General features: G+C 41.3%; 1 protein-coding gene across 4 annotated transcripts in view; it reads left to right on the top strand.

The window, feature by feature from the left end:
- Positions 1–24,881, top strand: part of LOC146577744 (protein TANC1-like) — a 44,241-nt gene that overhangs the window by 6,317 nt on the left and 13,043 nt on the right. For all 4 annotated transcript variants that reach the window (XM_085268309.1, XM_085268311.1, XM_085268310.1 and 1 more), the window contains exons 2-10: positions 984–1,106; positions 3,519–3,800; positions 4,092–4,246; positions 7,505–7,736; positions 7,846–8,012; positions 12,564–13,171; positions 14,832–14,940; positions 15,178–15,300; positions 16,506–16,742. In XM_085268309.1, coding sequence (XP_085124435.1) covers positions 984–1,106; positions 3,519–3,800; positions 4,092–4,246; positions 7,505–7,736; positions 7,846–8,012; positions 12,564–13,171; positions 14,832–14,940; positions 15,178–15,300; positions 16,506–16,742 — 2,036 coding nt within the window. The remainder of the gene's footprint in view (positions 1–983; positions 1,107–3,518; positions 3,801–4,091; positions 4,247–7,504; positions 7,737–7,845; positions 8,013–12,563; positions 13,172–14,831; positions 14,941–15,177; positions 15,301–16,505; positions 16,743–24,881) is intronic.

The following is a 24,881-nucleotide window of genomic DNA, read 5'->3' as shown; positions in this document are numbered from 1 at the left end:
GGAGAGTAAGTTAGCGACCGAGTGAGGGAGTGAAGTGAGCGTTAGTGACAGTCTTTCCCAGCTGATATTGATAAAGAAGAAGAAGAGAGGCTTTGATTCTGCTCTTCACTAAGCCCAGGAGAGCGTGGATGGCAACGGCGATAGCATAGTTGAAAAACGAGCAGCAGTTGGAGGAGAGGCCTCGCCGCACTAATGCACATTTTTATTATGTTAACAGACCGTGTCTTAGACTTCAAATTAAAAGCTGAGTTGTAATCACTGGCTCATCAAGTGGTTTTAATCTGTAGACTAGTAGTTTCAGGAGATATCCTGTGTTTGGGGATGGAAATCATTGCCTGCTTTGAGACTTGTTCTCTCTCTGCTTCAAAATGAAGCTAAATCCTAATGAAATCTCAGTAGATTTGAACTCCATAACAACTCAAGTTGTGATCTGGTTTTAATTAATTTTATTATTTCATTTCACGTCAAATGACTTACAGATATTGTAGTTTGTAGTACACAAAAGTCCTGAGATTACACCTGTGCGTCCTGTAGATTGACAGTGATGAGTGCCAAACCCGCGGTGAAGCATTTCTATAACTCGTTGTAGTTTTATGAAAGGTAAAGGTAATCTGCCCTCTCCGTACAGCCTAGCAGGCGTGCTTGTGGGGATGGACCTCTCATTGCTATATCGTGTCCAGCTGTCAGCTCAAATCAAAGAGAATCGGTGCATATTGCTCTTGACTTTAGAATACTGCTATTCTTCCTGCCACAGTATATGCTGGTAGCTGCTCACACTGCCCCTGCAAATGTCAGAGCGCACTGGCTTTGTTCTTTCCTCACTCATCCACCCTCAGACATGGCATAAGTGCCACAAGGTTTTACTCTAGTGTGTGTTTCTGTCTTTCTCTTTATAGTTGTGATGACAAATGTACTCGGGAGGTACTAGACTGTCAGCTTCACTCTTTGTGTGTGTGTGTGTATGTCTTCTCTCTTGTCTACAGCCACCAGTTCCACAAAGCTTGAAGACCTGAGCTTTCTTGATGAACAGCGCAATACCCCCCTCCGGACATCCATTCGCCTACCCTGGCATAATACAGGAGGAAGGCCCCCTCAGGACGCTAAAGGTGACTGGGCTATTCATACTACTGCTGTAGGCACTCAGGGGAGATATTTGTAAAATAAACGTGTAAAATATCGCAGTACATAGGATAATGTTATGTGGTATGACTCTGAAAAACCCTGAAGTTAATAGGCAGCCAACGGTAGTTCTGAAGTTTCCAAAGTACCACGTCTGAGTGCAGAGCCAACAACAAAACTGTGCAAATACTTGAACACTGCAATGTAAACAATGCAGCACTTATGGGTATTAACATTATCCTCAAAAGCCTTTTTTTGGCTTTTAAATCATGCCTTTTTTCCCAGCTAACTTTTATCTTGGTTATGTGTTTTGAATCCTCTGAGAGATCCTGCAGATTAAATATTTCATGGGAACATGAATTACTGAATAAGTCATCACTGGATATATACTCAGACTATTTAGTCTTCCTTTTGAAAATGTCCTCTTTCATTTTCACTCAGTCTCAAACATGAAGCTGATACATAAGCATATGGTCAGTGGTTCTGAGCAGGTTTTTTCTACATGAATTCGTACATACGCAACAATCTTAAACAATTGGATTCTTTTCTATAAATTTTATGGGAGATTCAGTTCAACTCAATTCAGTATTATTTATGCAGCGCCAAATCACAACAACAGTCGCATCAAGGCACTTTATACTGTAAGGTAGACCCTACAATAACGCATACAGATGAAAACCCAACAATCATATGACCCTCTATGAGCAAGCACTTTGGAAATAGTGGGAAGGAAAAACTCCCTTTTATCAGGAACAAACCTCTGGCAGAACCAGGCTCAGGGAGGGGCGGCCATCTGTAGCAACCGGTTGGAGAGAGAGAAGGAAGACAGGATAACATACATGCTGTTGAAGAGAGCCAGAGATTAATAACAAGTATGATTCAGTGCAGAGAGGTCTATTAACACATCTTGAGGGAGAAAGGTGACTGAAGAAGAAATATTCAATGCATCATGGGAATCCCCCAGCAGCCTACACCTATTGCAGCATACCTAAGGGAGGATTCAGGGTCAGCTGATCCAGCCCTATCTATATGATTTATGGTATTTGTTTTTCAGATTTGGGTGTGATGGCACCACCTTTACCTAAATTTTGCAACAGTAGGTCAACATTTCAGTGCAGTTCATTGCAGTTGTATTCATATATTGCAAAAATCCCAACATGTGCCATCTTAGGAAACTCAACCTAGTACGCTGAGGACCTTACAGTTCTGATTTGAGCAACATTTAGTGACTTCCTTTTTGACTGGGCGAACCCTCCGACAGAACTAGACTCGGGATGAGCAGCACTCGTTTGATTGCCATGAGAGGAGAGTGAAAAGAAAGGGGGGAAAAAAGATGAGAAGGAGAAAAGCTTCAACTGTGGGAGAGAGAATACACAAACTGACATGCATGAACAATGAAATGGAGAAGAGGTGAGGATGTCGGTGCACCATGTGAGGCCTCCTGAAAGCAAAGGCCTGTCGCAGCATAATAAGTAAGGGGTGATTCAGACGTTAGCTGAGCGAGCTTTAACTATAAATCTATGAAAGGTTTTGAGGCTAATCTTAAAATTAGAGATTGGGTTTGGCTCCCAACCCTAAACAGCCAGCTGGTTCCACAGGAGCGAAGCAGCTTTAGCCTCTGCTTGTCATTCCGGCTTAGGATACTGAAAAAGCAAGTCATGGTCATTAGGGGCTTTATATTCAAGAAGATGGATTTGAAATCTAAGGGGATCCAATAAAGAGAGGTTAATAAAAGATAACTCTTTTTCTAGTTCCCGTCGATACTCCTTTTGCTCAAGTTAGAGTTTTTCAAACACTGTACTTATTTTGCTGGTATAGTAGAAGGTGGTGATCATTTCAAGTGTCTCAGAACCAGCTCGTTCGCTTTTTGGTTTCATTGTAGGGCACTAGAAACATAAACAGACCTACACCTGCCAATATAAACACTCTCAACTGCCCCTCCAATTACAATAGGCTTTTGTGAACACAGGCAAACTCGCAAGGTGAAAACACTAGCAGCTAACAGCAGTGATAGTTGTAATTTTGAAAGGTGCATTAGCACTAAAGGTAGCAGTCATTTAGTGATGTTAGTTAACAAGTGTTATGAGATCTAATTAGTGCTGAAGTAGACCAGATAAGAGTCCTCTTTCAGGTCTTCACTCTGATTCCACTTAATTGAAAATGTATCCTCTACAGTGTTCAGGGTTTTTCATGTATGTGGCTCCTTCTGGGAAGAAGAATGCGGGAGATGCTCAAAGCATGTTTGTAGGTTAACTGCAACGGAAAACGATTTATTACAGTAAAGTTTCCAGCATTTAAAAGAAGTAATCATTTGTTAACTTCCCGGAGACATGGGGGAAAAAAATAGAAGTAGTGTAAACAATTTTAATCTGTTTCATTTCTTTTCCCGTTTCCTTCAGCGCGTTTTGCTCCCTACAAACCCGTGGACATCATGCTCAAACCTTTGCTGTTCGAGGTTCCCAGCATCACCACAGATTCTGTGTTTGTGGGCCGAGATTGGCTCTTTCAGCATCTGGAAGATGTCCTGAAGGCCGGCGAGTCCACAGAGAACCACGGTGCTGTGGTGGTGGGCAGCGTGGGGTATGGGAAGACGGCCATCATCTCCCGACTTGTGGCGCTGAGCTGCCATGGAGGACGCATGCGTCAGATCGCCTCCAACAGTCCCAGCGCCTCCCCGAAAAGTAATTAGTTTTAGTATTTGCCTTTGGATGTGAGCACTACATTAACTGCTCGTGTTTAGCTAATGTTATTATAATTTCATTTCAACATTAGCTTGCAAAGTGTGGGAGGGAAGTAATTATATATTCGTTGGCAATATAAAATCAAGTTGACTAATATTACATTTACCTTACAAAAGAATGCCCTCACACACAACTAATGTTATTAATGCTAGCATATACATATATAGAGAGATGTTAGTTTATATTAATGTAATAACTTTATATATTGGTGACCATGTGCATGTCTTCCAGCTGGCCCAGGACAAAGCACAGAACTTCCTCTCAGCCAGCCTCCACAGCCCACTCCACCATCCAGTGCTGCCAACACACTGAGGACCAGCAGTTGCCCAGGAACTCCCGAGATGCAGCGGCACAGGGAGGAGGCTGTCAAACGCCTGGCTGCAAAGGTGCGCCTTTCAACATCTAAGAGAGCTCACAGTAACAAAGAAGCAGGAATCAAAGAAGCTGAAAAAAGATTGCACTAGTTATGGTGGTGTTTACTCAGGGAAAAAATGTTTGGTGTGTGCACTGGATCAAAAAAAGTAATTTTAACAATTTTCAACAGTGAGTAGATTATTTTTTGTTTTTGATGGATGGATTTGTTGTTTCTTCCTTTCTTTTTTAAAAAAAAAAAAAAAAAAAGGAAAAAGAAGGAAAATCGACCAAAAAGCATCTCAGGTTTTACCAAGTACTTCTACAACAGCTTCAGTCTGACTTCTGAAAACTCCTCTTTAATAGTGACCACAGATAATTGTGATATATTCTGTTGAATGATGCATAAAATTATACATAACAATAAGGGTAGGTTGCAGTTTACTAGTCAGTGATTAGAACCTCCTCAGGGAGCAACAACCCACAGCGAGCCCTGTCAGCCATGACCTGAGAGCACAGAATGTAAACACACTCCAACGTCAAACAGAGCCAGCTTCATCAATATTAGACGTCATTTAGGAATTTACAAACATCAACACACGTTTCAAATAGCAACACCATTTATCTAGGCGGCTATCAGTTATACCGACATGTATGGCACTACTACTGCTTAATTACTGGTTGGTATCCGTTCCTGTGTCAACTTCAAATAGGTGCTTAAATATATTGTAAGGCCGCCTGTTCAAGTGTTGAACTGGGATGTTTGAACATGATAAGGATCCTCAAAATTCCATGAAGCGGAGCAACACTGACTACTGAGGACAGTGCTTACTTTTTTGACAGATGAATATTCCATCTGTTGATTTTTCTGGCGTTACAAGGATCGCAAAATAAAGTCTAAATACTGCCTCTCTGGGAAGTTTACGTGTCAGCGCTGTTGAGCAGAAGATTAAGTGTTTTCTTGTATAAGCTTGTCAACATTTTTCACAAGATATAAAGTACTGCACGGTAACAGCTTTACATGTGTTCTGTTACTCCCCCACACCGTCAGTAACATTGTTAACCACTTGTCTGTGACCGAAACCCCCCCCCCAAACATGCATACCAGACACTGAGCATATTTCTGCACATCTTTCTCTTTCAGACTTGTGAAGTGGACAGACAAGTCCTCGATGTTTCACTTTAAAATGTTCCTCTCTCGATGCACGCCGACTAAGCAGTGTGCGGTTTTTGCCTACGACTCTTTTATTTTAGTTTTGGAATTGTTCGCTCTGTTTCCACTGAAATTTCTCTGTCGATTTTTCACTCCCGCATCTTTACTCGCACCACCTCTTCTTGTGTTGCTGAGGGTTCAGTCACATAGCAGGTGCACGTTCACTACATTTTGGAAATACTGCTTGCTAAAAGCACCATTTGATGACTTTGGCACTGCTATTGCCTTGTAGCAGGTCTAATAAAGATGATTGGGGGCCACCGGGATTCAGAGAAGATTTGTGATCCACTGTTGTAGTCAGTTGAGTTTGAATAGTGCTGTGATGGTAGGTTGTAAGGTAATTTAATAGGTGGCAGCTTTGTGAAGGACTTTCTCAGTGGATGTGACGTCTCCTACTGATTCTGCTGCGTTTAATGGTACTGATTACAACCTGTTGTCCTTCTAACACCTTTAGAATTTAATACTCTTATCCTGTCAGGGAGGCCTCCTAATTAGTGACCCTGTCAAAGGGGACAGTTCATGCACCAGACAGCTAGGGTAATGCAGTGAGCTTCATGTAAATGTCTGTGAAACTCAAGCAGTATCTCTTGAGCCAATTATGGTGAAAAGTGTTTCCAATAGGCGCCTTCACAGGGGCTCTGTTCCTGTGATGTGTGATGCAACGCTGAGCAGCTTCTGTCAGATTCTGCCAGTGCTTTTTTAATCATTGATTTAAAAGTGGTCTCATAACAGGAGCACTGAGGCTACTACCCTTTCTGCTTTATTCTTATTATCGAGACGTGCCTTTAGGTAACATTTCTGAAAATGCATTTATTGTTTTGCCAGCAGATGAGCTACCGAGGTTTGACTGCAGAGCCTTGCATCATCGTGTGTCGAGATTCGTATTGCTCATTGATGAGGCGGTAGTCTGCGTGACTTGTATGCTAAATTAAATCATCACTGCAGTAGGGGGCTTATTAAGAGTTGTGTTCATGCACACAGCAGGTTACTTGACTTTGTACAATAATAGGCATTCAATATATCAGTTTCCCTCTTTGTGATGAAGCTCAAAAAACGCGTGACGCAAAAATGACAGAAAGGAGTGTTCGGACTTCTCTCAGACGTTTGCTGCTTTTAGGGTAAAGCATAACATCAGAGAAAAATTCTGGTGGTCGTGATTTTTGACAGTTTCTGGAGAAGATGTGAATCAGTGGTTGTGTTATTGTTTCAGTTGGTCCATCTTCTGACTGGATGTCACATGTTTTCCTTACTAAAGATGGGTTATATACATCCAGGGAGTTCAGCTATAATTTTTAAAATCTTACCTCCCTCTTTTCTAATTTGCGCTAGCTTTAATTGTGCCTTTATTGGCATGTGAGTTATATGTTATTATTTGAAAAAGAAAGAACCATAAATATGCATTTAGATCTGTGCTGTGGGGAGAAGTTTGGGTCCAAAACATTTATTGATGCTAAATGTTAAAAAAAAAAAGTCTCATATCTTGAGGCTTTAGTCATTTTTCTAGAAGCTGGTCATCGGTTTTCTGTGGAGAACTAAACAGCAACAGCTGAGGTTGAGCCGTCAGAGGAACCGATCACCTGCTCCTCCTCCTGTGGGCCTGGAAGTGTGTCAGCTCCTCCAGGTTGGACTGTAATTAGTACAGTCATCTTCCTTCTTCTCCACCTCTGTCCCTACATTTTCCTTTTAAATCAGACCTCCTTTGAATGCTGCGGAAACCTGCTCAGGTACAGAAGATTCTACCTTTAGATATCCACCTGGGATCTACTCACTTCTTTTTATAGCTTTTCATCCGTTGCCCAATCTCTTCATCATCCCTTCTGTGTGAAATAATGAAAGGATAAAATCATGTCTTTGACATTGTAGAGATAATATGTAGTTTTATGGAGGCTTGTTGGTATCAAAAGCCTCACTTACTTACTTTGTCATGGTAGTTTTTCAGTCACCAGAGATGTTGGTGTTTGTAAACGCTTTAAAGTTATCAAATGTACCCATCAGTCAGTGAATCATATTTTTAATTCTTCCTGATTCTCAAAAAGCAATGGCTTCACTCGCGTTTGTTCTCGTTCCTTTTGTCTTCCAGGTGGTGGCTTATCATTATTGCCAGGCAGATAACACGTACACTTGCTTGGTCCCAGAATTTGTGCACAGCATCGCAGCCCTTCTGTGCAGAGCTCATCAACTGAGTGCGTACCGGGAGCTGTTGCTGAAAGAGCCCCACCTCCAGAGCATGCTCAGTCTGCGCTCCTGTGTCCAAGACCCCATGGCTGCTTTCCGGAGAGGAGTCCTGGAACCGTTGGCCAACCTTCGGAAAGGTAAAACACTGTAGTTGTATATTGCACTATTTCATTTTCATCGTGTATGAGACCACTAATCTCATTTCATAGTATTTTAATATTAATTTATTTGTAAATGTCTTTGCAGAGCGAAGGATTCCAGAGGAAGATTACATAATCTTAATAGACGGGCTGAATGAAGCGGAGTTCCACAAACCAGACTATGGAGACACCATTGCATCCTTCATCACAAAAATCATTGCCAAGTTCCCCTCCTGGCTAAAACTGGTTGTCACTGTTCGAATCAACTTGGTGGTAAGAAAGAACTTATAAAGCATGGCTCTGAGTTCACTCAGATGACAAAATATTCACTGTTATAATCACCTCGAGTCAGAATTACAGATGTCACATTATACTGGTGATGAGTTTTAGTTTTAAAAAGTTTATCACTCTTTCTTCCCTCTCGGTAACTACTCTGCTTATCCGCACACTTTACGGCTGATTAAAGTAACTACTGCTAATGGCATTCACTCTTCTGTTGCTGCAGCTGCTTCTCTCACACACTCAGAGACTCGCTTCCCACAATGAACTCACACAGGTGCAGTTTGGCTGTTACACTGTTGAGTGAAGTACTGGATACAGGCAAGCTGTTAAGGGCTTGATTCTTAACTTAATTACCAGTTTCGTGTCTGCTCTTATCCTCTACTATCTGCTTTCCAAGCGCTCTGAGCTGAAGCTTATCAAAAAGTTTGAACACTCAAGACTTCTGTTGTTATATTTTTTTATACAAATTGAATGAAATTTGCACAGGCTGGTTTAACTAAGCATCTTTAACTAAGTGCTTTTACAGTCTTACCTTTTAATATATTTTAATGTTATTAGTGCTAGTTTTCACTTACTTAATATACTGTATTTTTCGGACCATAAGGCGCACCGGATTATAAGGCGCATTAAGCGAAACAAAACAGTCAGATAAGTCAACTCATTTTTCTTGCTTCCTCCAATCCACATTGATTCATAAATGCTGAATTCTCTTGCAGCTGCTCTATTCCCATGTTGTTGCAGCATATTAATGACTAACCTTTGTATTGTGGATGGATTACCTCAGTTGTTCTCCTGATTGAAGTTTGGTCCGTTTACAGCATCCCGCCATGCGATTGCATTTGTCCCTAACCCTCGGGAACCCTCACATTAACTTTTATGAGTGGAAAAAAGTTAGCCTTCATCCTCTAGCTTCACTGTGTTTATGTTATGCTAACATAGCTGTGTCGCTAGCATATCATTTTATACCAGCTAGCCAAGCTTCAGTAACCCTATAAATGTCACTGCTGTTTAGTTTTCTGTCTTCATTTATGTCGAAAGGGACGGCAGAGCTGTACATTTAAATTTTTTCAGAAATCTCTTAGTCATGTATATCATGTTTAGGTGGAACTAGTGAGCTAACTTCTAACTCCGTTAAATTTAATAAATTTTGTTTTCATGGATGCTTGGATGTTGAACTTAATAGTTACACCTGATAAAGCATCAACGCTGTCGATTTTTGAGAAAATTAAAGGATTTTAAGTGTGGCTTATAGTGCAGGAAAAAAAAGTATGCCGGTTGTAGCCAACAGTCCTCCTGCACTTACAGTTCACACTGGCCCTGTTTCCCAATCCATAAAACACTGTAAAACACATTTATTGATTTGTTGACCAGAACATTTCATATCCTAAATCGGAAAATCTAACACTGTGGCAACCCTAGAAAAGAAATGAATCAAAATTCTCTCATTTTAACAAATGTCTAGCTGGACATGCCGTCACCTCTCTAGGCACTCACTCACTGTCACCAGACCCTGCACATTTTTACATTTTGACAAGTGTTTCCTGAGCTGCTCCCGCTTGTTATTCTACTCTTTACAGAGTCAGGCATATCCAGCAACATTCAGGAAAGAATTGAGACACATGACCTGCAGGGCAGGAGAGAGATGAGTCAGTCACTTTGAGCTGACACTAGGTTGACCAGTTCCAGAAATGCTATGGACTTGGATTAAATTCACGCTGCTGACAACTGAGGCTTTGACACTACTGATGAACTACATGAAAACTTATTTTCCTTGCTGGGGGAAAAAAGAAAGCACTGAGCCTTGGATAATAATGTGGTTTTTGATTGACATCTGGAATTTGAGTTATTATTGCTCAGTCAGAAGCCAGGGTCGAGTGTTGTCCATCAGTGTGGGCTGTACTATATAGTGAATTCAGCCTAGCTATTAAGAATTCAGGCAAGGCCCTGTCAGTGTGGTGAATCAATATATTGTAGCGCTGATATTTTGTATTCACCTCTTATGCTCTTCTATTAATGCATTAGAATTGGTTTTTTGACGTGGAAAGATGTTCCAGGTGACTGCACTTAAAGTAATACATTTCGACTACACTGCAACATCCATCCATCCATCCATCCATAAGCAGAACACTGCAACATATGTGTTGTAATGTCTTCTGACAAAGTGAAACAGTGTTTAATGAGAGGGAGTTACTGTTTGTGTGAATTTGCTAGGGTGACGTTTTTAGCCACCTGGAGGCTGGCAAAGCAAGAACAGCAACAACAACAAGGTTGCAGTCGGTTATCGGAGATGTGTTTTTGTTGTCCGTGTGGTAGATTTCATAGTAACAACTGTGCTGGAAAGGAAACGTGTGGTTTAAGGCATATGTAACAGTAGCTGTTTTTTTTATAACCTCTGTTAGTGAATCCTGTGCACATGCTGGTCTGTGGCAAAGGATAGCACATTGTTAACCATGCCATATGTGTCTTTTACTTTCTTGTAATCATATTTTTCTTGTTATATTTCTGTTTTGTTCACATTCCCACTGTAACCACTTAGCAGTTGTCTGCAGTAATGAATCAAATGGCACTGTTGTTTTAATGGGAGCTATATGACGACTTCGCATGTGAAAACCTCGGAGTCGGTTTGACAATGTTTTTGTAAATCAGGCTCCTATGATGTTCAGTAAGTTCCCTTTAAGTGCAATGGAAAGGCTGTTAGTCACTGAAGTCAGTTAAATAGTTTTTAAGAGAGTTGGCAGTCTTTTGCAGAAAAACCCTGTATGTCCTCTCTTTTTATTGTTTATTTTTTTTGGGGGGGGGCTACGAGTCCACATATTTGGGTAAGATGCAGGAAATGGTTGCAAAATCACAAAGAAATTCCAAAATTGAATTCTCTATGTCCGGTGGGACGTGATGAACAAACAGGGCTGCGTACAACCACATGCCATGACACATAACGACAGCACAATGCTTAATAACAGAATTAATGATAAACTGAAGATATTCTACGATAACTGGACCATGCACAGCATTCAAAATAAAATAAATAGAGAAATAAATACAGTAAATAAAGAAAATGTATATAAAATGTTGTTTGGACATGATGGTTGTCAGTCCTGCTCCATGCAATAGACTATAATGACCATACACTTGCATTACTCAAAGGTTCTTGAAACTGAAATATGAGCTAATGATGATGGTTCCTACTTCCTTCAAAAGTTTTTAGAGCAAGTTCCTACAAAAGATCAAAAGCACAAACTGTACGCTCCATGCTGTATTCTCATACCGTTTCCCCTAACATTAAAGCTCTGGACACAGCAGTCAGCAGCATTGCCATTCAGTGCAGACAGTGGTTACATTCGGCTTTGTAAGTTATCTGAACCATTTGGCCATCATTAATATGCAAAAGCCATCGGTAAACCTGCGTCTGTGTGTGTATGGCTTTGCTATCTAAGCTTTCGGCTACAAGTTCAGAAACTCTGCAGCTTAGTGTTTGTATAAGCTGCAATTTAGCTTGAAATTGGAAGCACTAAATGATCGACTTTAAAGCATTATCACTTCATACTTGTAATATTATGCGTGTACATTTGTACTTGTCGCTTGTACTCAGGTGTCTCTTGCAAAAAACCCCTCAGTGAATAAATAAAGCTTATCTGCTTTACTGCCCGACTAACTCGGGGCATAGCAAAAATGAATCATGGAAGAATAATCAAGATAGCATTGTTAAGACAAGAAAATATGAAGGCATGAAATGTTTCTTATTTGCAGACAGAATCAGAGTTGTGCATAGAGATGAAATTGTCACGCTATTGTTTTGTGCTTTGAACAGACAAATAGCATCTCACCTCGGAGGAAGGGTTCGATATATTGGCCCTTGCCTGCTAGACTAATATCTGGACAATCTCTGAGGTGTTGTTTGCACCCCCTCCCCCCAATCTTGTGGATTGTGTTCGGTATGTTTTATTGAGCGTGTGCATACATGTGCTTGTGTGTGTTTGTCTGTTTGCGCTGCCTTCTCATGATGAGGGAGAGGAAAAATGTTATCTTGCGGAGGCAATGTTTCTCTAGCCTCAGACAGGCAGAGGATTGGAGGATTAAGGTGCATTGATTTCTCCAACCCCTGGGACACAGATTGAAATGTGAGCCCTAGTTCAGACCTCTGCTTGCCCGCTAGCTACCATCCCATCCATCCCCTGCCTCTTAATACTCAGTTTCCCCACTCCTGTTTTCCTCACAGCCACATTTTGAACAGTAACAAGTGTCTGCTTTGGCCTGATAGCTCAGCATGCTTGCTTCCCCACTGCTCAAAGAAACTCTTCTGATAATACACGTACACAGGCAGATTTTGTTTTTCTTAATGGCAGCTCAGGATGCAAAGAATATTTTTGCTTTTAATTAATTAAATTATTTATTTATTGGCTGTGGTATTGAGTAATACAGCTGTGTCTGTAATGCAAACACTGCACCAAATTACTTTTTTTCATGCATTGACACTTTAATAGTACATTGAAGCTCAGATGTATGTTTTTATGTCACGCTCTGTCTTTATCTTGTCTTCAATAGGAGATCACCAGCCTCCTGCCCTTCTCCAAAATCTCCCTGGATGACTTTTCTGACAACAAAGAGATCAGCAATGACCTCAACGCATATATCCAGTATCGTATCAACGGCAGCAAGGACATCATGAACAATATTAGCCTGAACGGCAAGGCCGATCCTATCACAGTCGGCAAGCTAAGTAGCCACCTGATCTCCCGCAGCCAAGGGTCCTACCTGTATCTCAAACTCACCCTGGATCTGTTTGAAAGAGGCCACCTCGTGATCAAAAGTGCCAGTTACAAAGTCGTGCCTGTTTCACTGGCAGAACTGTACCAGTTACAGTGTAACATGAAATTCATGACCAATTCAGCCTTTGAGCGCTCACTGCCGATCCTCAACGTATCGCTCGCCTCGCTGCACCCCCTGACTGACGAGCAGCTGTTCAACGCCATCAACGCGGGGTTCGTCCAGGGGGAGCTACAATGGGAGGACTTTCAGCAACGCATGGAGCTGCTCTCGTGCTTTCTCATCAAACGGAGGGACAAGACGCGCATGTTTTGTCACCCTTCCTTCAGAGAGTGGCTGGTGTGGAGAGCTGATGGAGAGAGTACGGACTTCCTTTGTGACCCCAGGTCAGTTTTCTGCTAATGCAATAACTTCGCAGCTCTCAATTTGGTTTGCAGGCTTCTGTAATGCATTTAGAGTTTCCATTTGTAAATAAACCCCTTTAGTCAGCAGTTTGCATACGCAGCCCTGCAACATCATAGATCAGATTTCAAGCAGGCTGTTTCACTTCTTCGAGTCGTCTTCTCTTGCATAATGACTCCATTGCATAACATTTGTGAGAATGTGAGAATACAGCTGTGGAAGTGAAGCATGTTAGATTAATGCTCGAATTTTGCAACAATGACATTCAGGCTTCACTGAATGTAATTTGAGATTTTGCAGAAACATTAGACTCCCTGAAGTCCTGTTTGTTGGTGTCAGCTTGTTGCATGCCAAAGTCTTTCCTTTGTCTCGGAAAAAATACACACGGCATGCAGAAAAAAAATTGAGTGTGAAGTGATGTGATGATGTGAGCATTTACAGACACATCACAGCACTAAATTCATTAGCACAAGGCCTGTTTGCGACGTACAGCACATTCAAAAGGTCATCTCAGAATGCACCTTTGATACAGTGAAGCTGTTTGTAATAAAGCAGCACCTCTGCAGATAAATCCTGTGCTCTTTTGGAGCTGTCAGGATTCATCCGAGTTCAGATGCCTGACTGCAGACTTCACCCTCATATCAAACACATCGATTCTCCTTCCACTGCCTCTCCCCGGTCTGAATTGTTCACATGTGCTGGTACCGTATTATAATTGTCAAATTTCAAATAACAAGCCGCACCAGCGTTGTTAGTGGATTACTCGCTCCCTCATCTGCTTGTTTGCAACCCACTAATTTGCGCTGCTGTTGGCAGCTTGCATTGGTCATCGGTAAAATGAACTGCTGCGTCTGTGCTCATGAATTTGTGCTTTGTTAGTAGATCACCCGCACAACTTTTGACTCCTGATCAGTGCTTTTTTTTTTTTGTTGTCTTGCAGCCTCACACTGATTTGCCCTGTTTTAATAAATAGTGCTTTTTGTGAGGGAGGGGGGGTACTGACCTATGCATTTTGCAGATATTGCATGTTGCAATGCGAGGCAGGCTTATCTCTTTTAGCAGTACTTGCAGTGCTTACCTAATTGAAATGCTGGAGCCACACGCAAATGAGAGATTTCAGTCATTCACACTTCATAAATTGAATGATGTCACTTTTTTCCTCCCTGTTGCTCACCTCTGCTCACACGGCGATGCCTCCAAACGGACGAGAGCTGAGCTTCGTATTCTGGTCATTCACAGCCTTCCAGCTCCATCATTAAAAAAACAAAGGCTTGTAGTCTGGCGCAGGAGATGCACAGAGAGACAAAAGCCTCCTGCACTGCCTCTCTGTTTGTGCCTGGGCACAACTAGAGAGGATTTTTATCCAGATCAAAGGGATTCGCAATCATGCATGCCTTTTTAATGAAGTTCTGCATTAATTAGTGCCTCAGTGACACTCTTCCCCCCTGTTGTTCAGAGGGTCATTGCCAAACATTTTTAGCTTATTCACACTAGCTCCAGAATACAATAGTTCTCCATGACAGTGCCAGGCTCCTCGTCATCAGCAGAATGAATCAGTACTTTCATGTCGTTTGAAGCAGAGGAACAATCATTCCTACTGTTGACGACTGAGTATCCTATCTGTTCCCTTGTTTTCTAACCCAGGACCGGTCACGCTCTCATGGCTTTCATGTTATCGCGCCAAGAGGGGAAACTGAATCGGCAGCAGACAATGGAGCTGGGACACCACATACTCAAAGCACACATCTTCAAGGTATAGATGTGGAACCTACGTGGTCTATGCATTCATCTTTATTTGAAATCCATCCCTTGCAGGAATTTCTTGGTGTTCACTTTCTCTTGATTTATGCACTGTGACAATGGTTCACCAGAGGATAAGCCGTGGGATGTGGAAAGCAACATTGACAGCTTATGCCCCTCAGATTCGCTGGTTTTTACATATGTGTGTTTGTGTATTTACTCATGCATTTATGCATCGGCGTGCGTGCAGGGTCTGAGCAAGAAGACAGGCGTGTCATCCAGTGTCCTTCAGGCTCTGTGGATAAACTGCAGCACTGACGGCCTTTCTGCAGCCCTGGCCTCCCTGAGGAACCTCTACACACCTAATGTCAAGGTAAGCCTTTGCTTCAGGTTTGCTCCTGCGCGTCTGTTGAATGCAGAACAATCGGCTTATTAGCTAACGATGAAAAAAACCCATTATTGATAACCTGAAATGCCTAAATGCAACAGGTTGCTTTTGTTGAAATGCAAAGTATAAGCTTCTTGAGGGGATATAGGAAACCTTTAAACACTATATATTAAACACACAGTATATGTATCCAATTTTCAGCATTTTCATAACCCTTTTGTTACATTGGAGTAATATAATCATATACACTGGTTAGGTCATTTTAAAGCAAATGCATCTCAGAAATAACTGCAACTTTCTTTAGATTTTAGTTACACTTTTAATCCCCGAATGTTGCTCCACGCAGAGAATGTTTTATTAATAACCGCTGTCCTTTTATATTGTTAATGTGTCCAATTATAATTTGACAGGTAAATGTTAATAAGCTTCGCGCACGAGCCAACTTCCTGTGTACTGCTTTTCAGTCGTGTTTCGAAGGGCGATAATCATTTGGTCTTTCCTGGAAAGGCTGTTCTGCCAGCATGATGCATTCTGGCTCGAAGAAAAATTATCCTCCGTACTTCTTTGCCGTTAGTGTTATTGTTTCAGAGGGCGTTCCATCACCTGGTGTCTGTTTGTGAGTTATTGTATAAATGTGTAGTATTAGTCAAACAGACATTTACAAAATGACCTTATTCACTCCTCTGGGGGAGGGGTGGGGGGGTTAATTATGCTACAGAGGATCCAGAAAATAACACACACTTTCATCTCCTGTCGTCAAACACTCATTTCACTCTTTGGTTTTGTTTGACTAGGCCTTTATTATTGATTTACTCGTAATGAAAGCGAATACCACACTTGATAATTGCATTTGCTAGAATGTGGCCGTTTCATTTGCCGTCTGAAAAATCTGAAGATGAGAATAAGAAGTTTGATCTCTGTATGAGCCATAAAATGAGTAATGGAAACAATTCTGCTGCTCAAACATGGGTGGTAGTTCACATTTTTAAGTGTATAATTTAGCCAATAAAGAGTAAAATAGTTAAACAGTCATCTCTTCTTAAGAGAATAACATTTATTTTTAATTCAGATTTCTTTCACCTTTAAGTACATGTGATAAAAAATTCACTTCTTTGCAAAGACCTTGAAATAAATATTCAAACGTGAATGCTTTCTGCATTTTTTATTTATTTTTTTGCTTGTATGATCAGGTAAGCCGTCTCCTGATGCTGGGAGGGGCAAACGTGAATTACCGCACAGAAGTCCTGAACAATGCACCAGTGCTTTGCGTCCAGTGTCACCTCGGTCACCAGGAAATTGTCTCACTGCTGCTCGAGTTCGGCGCCAGCGTGGATGTTGTTTCAGAAAACGGCATGAGCCCCCTCTGCTTCTCAGCTGCTGCAGGACACTTGGGACAAGTCATGCTGCTCTGTAAAAAGGAGGCTAAGGTGAGGACTTTTCATATTGTGACTACTTGACAACTCTACTGATGTAGTTTTCTTGTGATCATAGACATTTGGTTTCATTTGGCCATCTTTCTGGATTTCTGGCTTTTTCATATGCAGGGTTCGTATGGGTGCTTGAAATCATTAAAAAAGGCTTGAATTTAAATATTGTCTTTTCAAGGTTTGAATAGTGCTTGAATTTTAGATGTGGTGCTTAAACGTGGTTGAAACCATATTTCATTCACCACAAATAACTGAATGAGTCACAAAGTGTGAAAGCAAAATTTCTCCATCTGGTCTGCCTTGCACCTCTGCGTGCCAGTCTGTTTCAATGTGTGACCCCGCCCTCCCCCTGGGGATGAGTGCACTAACTTGACGTTGCTGTTTTAATGAGTGTTTGATGGAAAACGACACTGGTGGAATTTGCACTCTGAGTCACATGACAGGTGAGTCCTAGTAAATAATTTTCGAGTATGTGTACATAACACATGCTAATTTTAAAACTATTATTATTATTTTGCTAGCTATCAAACGTGCTGGAGAAATGCACTGAGTGTGATAGTACAGTAGTTGGTTATGGCATGGTGATTTATGGTATATGCTGTAAACATAGCTAACATTACTTAGCAGTAGCAGTAATGTGAGTTACTTCACTCAAGTAAAAGCTTTAAACGTTAGTCTGATACTTAACTAGCCAACTTGAGGCTTAAGGGAATAATGGTAATAAGAGGGACTGATCCATATGGGCACAGAGAATAGCCACTTTTTGTGGTACTGAAGTTCCCGGGCTTTCATTCAAAATCTGTTTATCGTGAGCACCCACCCATTAAACATAAAAATTATAAATAGCTTCAAGCTATTTCAAGCTATTGATGCCTGTGGGCACTATCAGCCACTGAGACAACAGACAAATTTTAGTGTTTTAATGAATGAATATTTCATACATTAAGGCTGCCTGTTTATTTAAGAGAGGTGAACAATACATTATAATTATACATAATAGTATCACAGATGATAGACTAAATAAATAGATTTTACTTAGATGCTTGTTCATTCTTAAATTCTTATATGTTGAATTGAACTGAATGTCATCTGTTCAAAGGCTCTCCCAGTCAGTGCTGTTCTCCATGCCTGTCTTACTGTACATGATGTTATTAGCACAAACACTTTAAAAGTTACTGTGACTCAAACATAGAAAAATAGATTTTTTATTTCCCTCACCTAATATTTAAAAGTATTTTATAGCATATAACACCTTTGAAAATATGCTTTGGTTCACATTTAACTCCAGAAAATCATAAATCAAAATATGGATATTACCTGTCCACAGATTCATGGTGCAGTAACTGCTCTTTTAACTGTCTGGTGTCTTTGCTCTTTGTTTGGTGTTTGTAGACATGGTTTACATGAGTTTTTAGCTGAGATTCAGAGGTTTCTGTGGACACTACTCATGTCAGCACTTATATTTCTGACCTCGTGTTATAATCGATTAAACGTGATCTCCTCTCTTTTGCCCCCATTTTTGATGTTGTGGGTGCAAATGATCAGGCGTGACATTCTCATAATAAATCAGATAAAATACTGCAAAGAATTAATCCTGCATTTGTGTGATTGAAATGTGTGTGCAGTGACACTGTTTAAAGATTTGGCCTAAATAATTCTGGAGTGAATGAGCCTAAACATGATGACCGGACTAATGACACCATATCACCTGTGACACTCACACACGCACGTATGACTTTGCCAGTTTCAGCTGAAACAATTTCAGTGTTTCAAACCATGTTCCAGAGTTTTTAGGTCACCGTTCATGAGGTTTCAAGAAGAAAATGAAAGACAGATCTGAATGTTTGAAAGTGTTTTGGAAAAACTCTGTAAAGATTAGATGAACAATACTCAAAGGATAAATTCAACTGTTTTATTTTGTTAGATAAGTTGAAAAAAAAGTTAAACAAGCAAGTAAATAACGAAACAAGGTTAAATGAGGTAAGAGCAAAAAGTTAACAAGTAAATAACGAAACAAGGTTAAATGAAGTAAGAGCAAAAAGTTAACAAGTAAATAACGAAACAAGGTTAAATGAGGTAAGAACAAAAAGTTAACAAGTAAATAACGAAACAAGGTTAAATGAGGTAAGAACAAAAAGTTAACAAGCAAATAAAGAAACAAGGTTAAATGAGGTAAGAGCAAAAAGTTAACAAGTAAATAAAGAAACAAGGCAGAGGAGAGAAACCCCAACAATCCCCTCTGAGCAAGCACTAGGCGACAGTGGGGAGGAAAAACTGCCTTTAAACGGGCAGAAACCTCCGGCAGAACCAGGCTCAGGAGGGGGTAGTCAACTGCCGGGACTGGTTGGGGGGGTGAACAGAGGTGGAGCAAGACGAGGCTACATCAGTTGAAGAAGCAGTATTGTCCCTCTACCGGAAAAAGCTGAAGAATCTTTTCTTCTTTTTCATGGACTTTTCCACGAGCGCCTTTTTGTCCAGGATGAGGGTTCTCAACTCATCGATGGTTTCTGTGTTTTGCCTCTCTAGTTTCTTGCATGTTTGTTCCACCTGTTCTAATGTTGCTTGTGTTTCTTCAAGCTTTTCTTTGAGGTCTTTGGATGTTGCCTCCTGTGTCAGCTTTGCCTTCTGCAGGTCTGCATTTCTCACTTGATCTTCTTTGTGCAGGCCTTCTAGCTGCTCATTTCTTTTCTGGATATCGCGGAGCGTACACTGCAGGTCCTCATGCGTTTTGTCTTGTTTTTGCTTTTGGGCCTGCATTTCTGTGTTTTCCCGCTTCAAGTTGTTGAATTCCAACAATATCCCCTTAATGAGCTCTGAGTTGTTTTTGGCCATGTGATCAATCTTTTTCTGCATGTGTGAGCATCGTTTTTCTAGTGTTTCCTTTTCTCCCTCCAGCTCACTTGTTTTGACCTTCAGTTCATCACAGAATCCTTGCAACTTTTGATTTTTACTCTCAAAGTCCTTGATAATGCACTTTTCTTCTGGCAGTCTTTCTTTCTGTTGCTCTTTCTCTTGAAGGAGGTCTTTATTTTGGACCAATGTTTGTTCCAACTCTGCCTTCACCATTCTGTACTTTTCCTGCATGCCTTGGAGCTCGCGCTGCAGGTCTTTTTGCTTTGTGTCCTGTTGTTCCTTCTGTTGGAGGACTTCTTTATTTTTTTCTTCAGCTTCATCAAGCTTTCTTTGGAGCAGGTGATTCATTTGGTCCATGTATTGCAGATCCCACTCCATTTTATCAATCGTCGCTTTCCTGCCTTGAAGCTGCTCGGACATTTCTTTAACTTCAGCGCTCTTTTTCTTGTTTTCTTTGATGAGGGATACAATCTGCTCTCTGGCTTGAGCAAACTTGATCCCCCAGCCCTCATTAATAATGTTGATGTCGGGCTGGCGCTGTAGTGTTTCTTCCAGGTGTTTGTTTTGTGCTTCCATCTGTAAGCACTTCTTCTCCAGGTGACGTTTTTCTTCTTCAATTTGTCGAATTTTGTTCTGGAGATGGTTGTTTTCATTCCTACTCTCCTGTAATGCCCTTTGGATGGATAAGAGGCCATTTGGAGAAATTGGCCGGCCACGCGTGGAAGGAGAGGCGGCGAAATCTTTTTGTCTCGGTTGCCGTAATCTTGGATACATGTTGGCGTTTGTATCCGATGACTCTGAGAGGTTTCCAAATTTTTCTGTAGTCAACGTTTGAAGGCTGCAAACACAAAGGCTGCGAAGAAACGAACTGAAAATTGCTGTTTCTCACCCCTATTTATAGAAAAACTTCAAAGGATCCTTGTGACATCCTTGTGACATCCTTGTGACATCATCACTCCTAAGCCAATCAGATTGTCACATGCACTGCAAAAACTCAAAATCTTACCAAGTAGGTTGGAGAGACAAAACCTGCAGCTCAGAATCAGCGCAAGAAGACGTAATCGCAGCGCGGACCGGACGCATCAGGATCGCTAAGCTCCGACAGCGTGTCCGTGTACGAGCCGTCGGGTGAGAAAGCCGAGAAAGACAAAGTTGATTCTGATGCGTCGGTCCGTTCTGTATTTACGTCTTTGTGTGGAATCAGTGTACCTGCTCTCATTTACACGGATTCGCATTTGCGACCAAATTGGTTGCACTCTAGAGCCCTGTTACTTGATGAAAGTTGGTTTTGCAGAGTTAATCTTGCAGCTCAGCCACAGCATAGCCCTCAGCAACCAAGAGCATGCTAGCGGGCCGTTGTTATTATGTTATTACTGTGCTTTTCGGAAAATAAGGCACTCTAAAAATCAGTCCTTTGATTTTTCTGGAAATTGACAGTGCTCCTTATAATCCGGTTTGCCTTATGTCTCTACCAGCTTTGCACATCTACAGACTGAAATCTTTGCCCATTCTTCTTTGCAAAACAGCTCCAGCTCAGTCAGATTAGATGGGCAGCGTTTGTGAACAGCAGTTTTCAGATTTTGCCACAGATTCTTGATTGGATTTAGATCTGGACTTTGACTGGGCCATTCTAACACATGGATATGTTTGCTTTTAAACCACTCCATTGTTGCCCTGGCTTTATGTTCAGGGTCGTTGTCCTGCTGGAAGGTGAACCTCCGCCCCAGTCTCAAGTCTTTTGCAGACTCCAAGAGGTTTTCTTCCAAGATCACCCTGTATTTGGCTCCATCCATCTTCCCATCAACTCTGACCAGCTTTCCTGTCCCTGCTGAAGAGAAGCACCCCCAGAGCATGATGCTGCCACCACCATATTTGACAGTGGGGCTGGTGTGTTCAGAGTCATGTGCAGTGTTAGTTTTCCACACAGAGCATTTTGCATTTTGGTCTTATCTGACCAGAGCAGCTTCTTCCACATGTTTTCTGTATTTGTACTGACATTAGATTACACACAGGTGCACTCTGTTTAATCATTAGCACTCATCAGGCAATGTCTATGGGCAACTGACTGCACTCAGACCAAAGGGGGCTGAACACACACCCCACTTTGCAGTTATTTATTTGTAAAAAATGTTTGGAATCATGTCTGATTTTCGTTCCACTTCTCACGTGTGCACCACTTTGTGTTGGTCTTTCACGTGGAATTCCAATAAAATTGATTCATGTTTGTGGCTGTAATGTGACAAAATGGGGAAAAGTTCAAGGGGGCCGAATACTTTTGCAAGCCACTGTATGAATCCTGGTTGTGTTTACTGACCTGGAAACGATTTTATGTGCACGGCGCTCGAAAATCTGTCAAATGTTTTAGTACGACTTTGCTAAGCTACGAAGCCGCACCGCTTGATGGATTGTTGGAGCATTACGGCTATCGTAGGCAGGAGCCTCGCGGAGTGATACGTACTGTGCTTCAACATAATATCACTGTATTGTGTGTTTGTTTAACCTCTTTTTAAGTTTTGTGGATATTATACATGGTTGTGCTGAGGATATATCGGCCAGTTTCCACTGGAAATGCCTTTTGGTTAAACTGTCAGGGAGGAATTTGCATTTGCACTGTTACATTTTTATATAAGTTTAATGCACATGAAAAGCAGCTGCTTATTTAAGTGAAAATACATTGATTGTTTTTTTTTTTTTGCACAAATGAAGTGGAGTTGTAAAGTATTTTGTCTCGTGTCAGTTATATCGTTATCGCACATTTTCAAATTTATATCGTGATGAATATTTTTGGCCATATCGCCCTGCTCTACTTCTACAACACGCCTTGTGTAGATGAGTTAGTGAGGCAAACTGATCAGCTGTCTTATTGTGTCTGTTGAGTGTTTGGTTTTGTGAACGGCCTCTTTAATGCACGAGGGTGTGACCATCCACATCCTTGTATCTGTCCACTGTCAGCCATTCATTTTGTGCAAATCTGGCCAAGTCTTCCAAGTGTGCGTGTTTTTTTTCCTTCTGACCAGATGCAGCTTTCTGCAACATCACTTTAATGTCCTTATACTGATCACCACACTGTGTATGTGCACTAAAACAGCAATCATTTCACTGCTCCTTTGTAGTGACAGGTTACAAAACGTCATTAGATGCTGCATGGCTGTACAAGATAGACTTTGGTTAGCAACAACTCTCTGAGGCCTTTACTGTGAAACAGAACGCTGTCTTATCCGGCTAACTTCAAGGTTTAATGTGGGATTTTTTTGTAATCTAAGACATAATGCCAGGTCAACTCATGCTTTGAACCTAATCTGCTCAACAGCAAATCATGTTCCAAATGAGAGATCAACAGGTAGAAAATCACAACCTACTAACCAGTAAGACCGAAAAAGAACAAAATAAATAAAATCCCCGATCCTGGAAGGTCCCTCAGACCGCTGTGTGCAGAGAGTAGGAGTGTAAAATTTTTCAGCAGAGTCTGATGTCTTTGTCTTTCCATGATGAGCAACAATAATGAACATAGATTCTCTACAACAACTTTATTGTTTTGGAAGTATTAATATATGATCCCAAAACTTCTACATTTAACCTTTTAATCAGACCAGCAAAAATCTAGTATTGAATCTTAGCACAGTCATAAAAAACTATTTGCTAAAAGCATTTTTGCAGCTGAATATTTTAAATTACAGTTAGGATCACTGGTTGGCTGTTTCACCTGTAAGACTTTAAAATAACATGCTAAGGTTTAATAGTCTATAAGGAATACACTCTGAGGCCTGGGCAGTGTTGTGCTAATAAGAGAAGGTTTGTGTGTGCAGTGAAACAGTAATTTTTTTATTTCAAAATTTATTGATATGTTTGATCCTTTCTGACCTGCGTTAATGAAGCAGTCATTAGAGCACCATGTCCGCTAGAATAGTTCTGTAGTTTGACGCTTGAGTCGTTGCAGACTTGTTGAAACTCCCTCACCCGTCAAAGCAGCGTCTTTGTTATTCGAGTCCAGCAGATGGCAGTGTTTCACTGTCTGACGGCTGTCTGAAGCTTCAGCTGGATTATCCGTTTAAATGAGATCGTTTTATAAAACTTACAACAACAGGCCTGAACCTGCTCAGCTCCAAAGAGCTGGCTAAACGATGGGGCATGTTCAGAATCTTCCTGAAGTTTAACAATTTCCCAAAAAGTTACACAAAGTGAATTTTCATATGAGACAAGAAGGAAAGAACAGGGTGTGACGTGGAAGGGGCCCTCTGGCAAACAAATTACTGCTTTTATTAAGTTACAAAACTCGCAGTCTTGTTCACGAGTGATCAGAGAAGGGAACAGGAGATGGACAGATGGATCGGTGCTGCGGCTGCAGACTCTTCACCAGTCCCTCTTTACCAGTCGATTTACGTCCTTACCCTCTGTCACAACGGGACTGAATGGACTCACGCGTAGGCTCTGAGTAGGGAACAATAAAGGTTTTTTATTTACAGAAGCACCAGGTGATCTATTTACACAGTGGGGAAAAGACGGGTTCCGGGAATCCACACATGAACAGGAGGGGGGAAAGACACTTGCAGTCCACACACGCTCCAAAGTCCTCACTCCATCCACGCTCCACGCTCCTCTTCACACTCCACAAGAAACACAAAAGCTCGCTCCAATCCTCACACACTTGATCGCTCAGGTAACACAGGGGCAGGTCCAGGGAAATCTATTCACAGAGATGCAAAAGGTTACTGTAAGAAGATCGCTAGGGAAACACGAGAACGAACTGAGCTGGGGTTAACACTGACGAGAGTCGGCAACGGTCCAGCGACGAGAAATACAGGGCTGCCATCTTATAAGGGGACTGGAACACTGTTGGGTGATGAGCCACAGGTGTCACCAGGTGCGTGGGCCAAGGGCAGGAGCCCACAGATGAGCTCTGCCCAGGCAGTGAGAGAAGGAGGGAGGGAGAGAGCGGGGACAAAATCAAAACAAAAAAACACATGTAGCCACACTGAGGCGACCGGGTAGACACAGGGACCCTGACACCCTCGCCTTTTTCACAAATGTCATGTATGAAAATCTATAATAACTCCAGTTATACGGATATCAATATCCTCATAAGTGATGAACTGATTTGAACTTTTACTGATTTCTGTTTAGATATAAATTGATTCAAAGTGGTCAGATATGCAGATTCTGACCTTTCCTCTGGCAAATATATAAACTCACTGAAAACAGTTTGACTTTTCAGAGAGTTTCCTATCTATCTGTATTTTTACTTTAATAGTTAAGCACGATTAACATTTAGGAAAATGGAAAAATAAA

This window comes from Mchenga conophoros, linkage group LG3, assembly GCF_057382185.1.
Source record: "Mchenga conophoros isolate Kocher_MC1m ecotype Shallow Benthic linkage group LG3, M_conophoros_male_GT1.1, whole genome shotgun sequence".
NCBI lineage: Eukaryota > Metazoa > Chordata > Actinopteri > Cichliformes > Cichlidae > Mchenga > Mchenga conophoros.
The sequence above is the reverse complement of the archived record's forward strand: the minus strand, read 5'-3'. Positions and strand labels throughout refer to the sequence as shown.